The 6,000-nt window shown below is 38.4% G+C and overlaps 1 protein-coding gene across 4 annotated transcripts in view; it reads left to right on the forward strand.

Moving 5' to 3' along the window:
• The window catches only part of LOC115219809 (serine/threonine-protein kinase Nek10), a 54,532-nt gene that overhangs the window by 38,508 nt on the left and 10,024 nt on the right, over positions 1–6,000 (forward strand). For all 4 annotated transcript variants that reach the window (XM_036509720.1, XM_036509721.1, XM_029790084.2 and 1 more), the window contains exons 22-25: positions 685–814; positions 2,282–2,352; positions 2,931–3,080; positions 4,453–4,564. In XM_036509720.1, coding sequence (XP_036365613.1) covers positions 685–814; positions 2,282–2,352; positions 2,931–3,080; positions 4,453–4,564 — 463 coding nt within the window. The remainder of the gene's footprint in view (positions 1–684; positions 815–2,281; positions 2,353–2,930; positions 3,081–4,452; positions 4,565–6,000) is intronic.

Raw genomic sequence — 6,000 nt, forward strand, 5'->3', positions numbered from 1 at the left:
TAACAGACTGTGACTCAGTGGTTAACCTACTGACTCACTGGCCTAACCTTCAAGTGTTCAGACCTGCTTCTCTCCTGCATTAAATTTTTAAAATATCATATATTGCTGTTTTTTTCCAGTTTTTCTTTTTTTTGTTCTTCATCTCCTCCAGTTGTTATATTTTAAACCCCATTTCAGCTCTGACTTAAACAATTTTAAAAAATGTTATTGTTTTGTTCTGGAGAAAGGGGCTGTGTCCTTGGTTTTCAGAGTTCCCCCAAAGTTTTGTGAAATTGATGCAGTTAATATTTATTAAAATGACAGCTACAAAAAAAAAAAAATGCCAGATGGGAATTCCATAAGGCCAGCATTCTAGGAAAGAAGAACTGAGGATAAGGGTTAATATAAGGGTCTAGAAGCAGTGGATACAATAAGGATGATGTGAGTAGGAGAGATGTGAATGCCTGAGTGTGGATGAAAGTATGAGAAGCAGAGGTCATGACAGTAGCAGTTGAAAGTCAGAGTAAGTGAAAACAGTAATTCTGTGGGTTAGAGGATGGAGTCTGATTGAGTATACCTATGATGAAAGGTGATCTAGCCATGACCTGACCATTCCATCTTTTATTCAGGCCTTTTGTGTCCAATTGTTCTCAGTTTTTCTTTTTCAGTTTTCCTTTTACTGATAGTTTTTTTTTTTTTTTACAGCCCTGAAGTTATCAAAAATGATCCTTATGGTGAGAAGACTGATATCTGGGCTCTGGGGTGTATTGTCTATGAAATGTGTACTTTACAGCCACCATTTTTCTCTACAAATATGTTGACCCTTGCCAAAAAGGTCAGTAGACATTATCTAAATGACTTCCTCGTTTTCATTACTTGTATTATTTAACTCCAGGTCAGGTGTGATCCAGCAGACATGTGTATAAAGACTTTCTACCTGTCCATAATTCTATCTATTTTAGAATATCCATGACTAAATTATTTAAACCATCTTATTCTGTTCTTTGTAATGAACCTAAAATCATCAAGAATGGCATTGCTTATATGACAGATTTATTCACAAAATTCCATGAAGTTAATTTGCAACTGCAAGGATATGAGGTTAAACTTTATCACATTAAAACCAGTCCTCTCCATGTTTCTGCCCAAGTTACAGCTTTTCAAATGTAACATATACTGTCATTAGTTCTTCCAGTTTCTGGGCCTCTCTGAATTAGGGAAGAAAAACCGCATACCAGAAGATGATGTTCAAGTGCATCGTTCACACCTGGATGAGCTGCACAGAAACATGTCTGACTGATTTCAGGATGTTTATTTTTGATTAAAATACCAGTCTATGTGATTCCTAGATATCATTAATGAGGAAACAAGAACAGCGGAGGAAGAACTGGTTTCACTTGAAAATGACATTAAGCTGAGGCCAAAGTTTTAAAAAATCATGTCAGGATTTGTGAAGCCATACATAAAAATAATCAAGAACAAGAGTGTGTCTGTCAGAGTATTGTTTACTACACACTGTGAGGGTGAATATGATTGGCTATTTAAATCCCCCAGACTCCTCTTCCACCTAACCAGAAGTCCAGTACCAGTTTAAGACCCATAGAGGCCCTAAGCACTAAAAAGATTTTGGTGCCTCCTTATATAATTTGAAATGTAAATGATAATAAACCATAAAATAAATTCTTATTTTTCAAAATAAAACAAAACTAGCAATGGAGAATAATGTTTATTTTTGTATACTTCCACTTTATTTATATTTGGAAAGTTTCCTCTATCTTTTTTAATTGCAAAATCTTTGATCAGATTCTCAAAATTAATCTTACGTAAAACATCTGCTTCTATACTTTGTAGAGATAAAAGCATCCCGAATATTATTTTAGCAAGTTGAAAGTGATCTCTTTTGTGCTTTAAACCACTTACCATTTCTGTGGTGCCTCTCCTTCCCTTGATACCCTAAGCACATGCTTATTTTGCTTAATGGTTAATCCAGCGCTGCAGAAGTCCCTTCTGTGTGGACCAGCTCACTAGCTAGCCCACAGTGAACTTCCTGTCTACAGTTCATCTGTTATCAATCCATGGACAGTACCCTACACTAGTCAACTATTAAGGTTTATGTAATTGACAAACTGCCCCTCCCCCTAAAATTGCTGGCCTTGTGCCAAAATTAGAAACAATTATTAGGGTATATATAGGCTAATCATAATACAGGTGGGATAGGGGAAGATATTTTAGAGATAGTTTTTGAGGAAACTAACCTTATGTACGTTTAAGCTTTTGTTGGTGTTGAATTTATATATTTCAGATTGTAGAAGCAGACTACAAACCAGTTCCTGAGAAACTGTACTCAGCACAATTGTTACAAGTGATCTCAAGGTATGGAAGATTTGTTATGCATTTCATGGCCTTCATTACGGACATTACCTTAGCTCAACGTTAAAAAAAAATCACTCTTCTTATGTCTGGTTCCTCTTCTTCATCATTCCCTTCCTCTTCCTCCCTATGCTTTCCCTCCCCTTGCTCCTATCCTCTTCCCCATCATCAGCAGCAACACCATCATCAGTATCATTATCATCATCATCATCACTGCCATTACAGGGTGCGGAAGAAATACCTCCCACATCTGAAAGGTTGACGAAATGAAAAAGAAACAACATTTGGGAAAAATTAATTTTACTGTTGTTTAAACAAAGGGTTACAGTTTTTGTTCATTAGCTAAATAAAAGCATCATTGGCACTTGCATAAGTTCATTAGCCAGAAATAGGTGAAAGTTTAAAATGTGGGAGGTATTTCTGCTGCACCCTGTATTATCATTGCCATCTTCACCATCATTATCATCACCATCTTTACAAGAGGCTCCTTTGTTGGCTAAGCATGTTATTGGTTGTTGTTATTGTTGCTGCTGTTGTTTCTGGTGGATTTGGATTGAGTATTGTATTATATTACTGACCAGTTGCCTCTCAGTGAAACCTGAGGATCGACCAGATGTATACCAACTGACAGCACTAATATCAGACAAAATGCTCCTTCACATCGACTGCCTTCAACTCCGTGAGAACAGCTTGAAGAGAAAACTGGAAAAGGAACGTTCTCGGACGCAGAAGTGAGTAGAAACAACATTTTGGTTAAAGCTTACCTTAATGTTATATTTATATTTTATATATTCTGTATAAATGCAGGTGGAGGCACAATGGCCCAGTAGTTAGGGCAGCGGACTCGTGGTCGGAGGATCATGGTTTCAATTCCCAGACCGGGCGTTGAGTGTGTTTATTGAGTGAAAACACCTAAAAGCTCCATAAGGCTCTGGCAGGGGGTGGTGGCGACCCCTGTTGTACTCTTACGCCACAACTTTCTCTCACTCTCTCTTCCTGTTTCTTGAGTAACGTTGCAATGGACTGGCGTCCCGTCCAGCTGGGGGGAACACATATGCCATAGAAACTGGGAAACTGAGCCCATGAGCCTGGCTAGGCTTGAAAAGGGTGAAAAAAAGAAGTATAGATGCAAGCATGGCTATGTGGTTAAGAAGTTTGCTTCCCAACCATGTGGTTTCAGGTTCAGTCTCACTGCATAGCATCATCAGCCAAGTGTCCTCAATTATTGCCATAGAGTCAACCAAACCTTGTGAGTAGATTTGTTTGACGGAAACTGAAAGAAGCTCATCATATGTATATATGTGTATGTACATACATATGTGTGTGCACAGGTGTGCATTTGTGCCTCTTTGTCTTCATGTCTGGGGATAGTTGCAAACAAGTGTCACTCTCATTCATGAGGTGTTATTCACTTCCACTTTTTTATAAAACATGTCCAGCCAGATGTAGGAGTGGCTGTGTGGTAAGTAGCTTGCTTACGAACCACATGGTTCTGGGTTCAGTCCCACTGCATGGCACCTTGGACAATTGTCTTCTACTATAGTCTTGGGCCGACCAAAGCCTTGTGAGTGGATTTGGTAGATGGAAACTGAAAGAAGCCCGTCGTATATATGTATATATATGTATGTGTGTGTGTATATGTTTGTGTGTCCCAACATCGCTTGACAACCAATGCTGGTGTGTTTACGTCCCCGTAACTTAGTGGTTCGGCAAAAAGAGACCAATAGAATAAGTACTAGGCTTACAAAGAATAAGTCCTGGGGTCAATTTGCTCGATTAAAGGCGGTGCTCCTGCATGGCCACAGTCAAATGACTGAAACAAGTAAAAGAGTAAAAGAGGGAGCCATTGGGAAATATTTCTTGTTTAGAAACAGGTGGGGTTTGGTGATAAGAAGAACATTGAGCCATAGAAAATCTGCCTCAACTGATTCCGTCCAACCAATGCAATCATGAAAAAGGTGTACATTAAATCAATAATGCTGATATGACTAATCAGGGCTGACCTGGAGCTAAACAACAGCAGCAACTATTCTTGCTGCTATAAATAGTGTGTGTGCTTGATATTCACTTGTTTAATTGATTAACTGTTCATTCTCTTTCTAGATACTTCTTTGAAGCTGTCAGCAATAAACAGAATTATCAGAAGCTATTTGTTGCCTCTCAAGAACACTTGAACCATTTCAGTGACCCTGCTTCTAGTTCTAGGGAAGAAAAGGTAATTATTTGTTACATTGTCTAAATGAGGTCAACCACTCACAAGTGTCCTGTAACATGCTGTACATTAAGGCTTAGAGATAGAGGTAGACCTGCAAGAATTGTTGTGTTATAAAGAGATTTACAATGTGTGACACTTTCATTATAGGTAGAAATCACTTTGCATTAAAAAAATTTCCTTCTGATCTATGCCAACATAGATTGTCTTATTGAACAGAACTAACCATAATGTTTCATATTACATTAACATCCTCAGTGATGAGCAAGCCTCACTGTGGTCACTCGATCTACTAGAGATAATAGTCAAATCTCTCTTAAATCAACGTCCTACCACCTTATTAAATAAAAAGGATTCTTTCAATAATATAATCTTAGATATACTATGTCTGAAATAAAGGGAAAAAGGGGACAGTCATGGTTGGACTGCTTTTACTCATAGATCTGCTGTCACTGTTGTTAGTGGTGTTGATGATAATGGATATACTATCTCCAAATGAAAAGCAATTGATTGCCCAAAACCTATGGAACCTCTTTCTTTGATTCTAGGTTTGTTGGATCACGCTCTCCTGTTACTAAACTACAACAAAAACAACAAACCATACAGATTTGTGTAACTTTTGAGATAAATATAATTATTTAGTTCAGACCCTTAGGAGACAACATAGAGGTAGACCAAGAATGAGATGGTTGGATAATATAATTATAATAATAATAATGAAATTATTGTATACAGTGCCCAGGTGCACCACAACATGTCAAAAGTGCGTATAAAGCATATGCAGTAATGTACAGATGTCTGGGAAGTGAACAGTGTTTGAGTCAGATACATGCTTGCGTGTGTATGGAAGGGAGAAAATCAGGTGTAGTGTTGGCGAATCTCAGGGAGCGTGGAAGTTTTGAAGGATGCAGTGCTCCGACAACTAACAACTGATGCCGGCTGTTTGTTCATTACTTCAGCAACTCTTAGCATGAAAAAATGTTTCCGAAAGTCATGGGAGCTGTGCTGTTTTCTGACTTTGTAAACATGTCCACAGGTTTTAGACAGGTGGAGTTTGAAAAGGTGCTCAGAGTTATTGTTTGTAAAATGGTTAATAAGCCAAGTCAGCTGCCAGACGTCGGAGTTTCAATGTGTCCATGCCCAGGGAAGAACACCTCAGCAACTGAGACCATATCCATGGTCTCAGTTGCTCATTGCTTGTGAATCTAGCCAGAAAAATCTAATGACAGTTGCTTCTGATAGGACCCTGTGGAGGAGGTACCTAAGGACTCTACTTCCACCCACAGGAATAGTGAGTGGGAAGAGAAGATAGTTGGATAGATGGATGGATGGAATCACTTATTAAAACTCAAATGATGCCAGTGGTGGGGATGGAGATTTATTGTGTGGCTGAAGGTTTTACTGGTGTGGTTAAAGCAAGAACATCAAAAATATCTTCC

Source organism: Octopus sinensis, linkage group LG15 (genome assembly GCF_006345805.1).
Source record: "Octopus sinensis linkage group LG15, ASM634580v1, whole genome shotgun sequence".
In the NCBI taxonomy this organism is placed as follows: domain Eukaryota; kingdom Metazoa; phylum Mollusca; class Cephalopoda; order Octopoda; family Octopodidae; genus Octopus; species Octopus sinensis.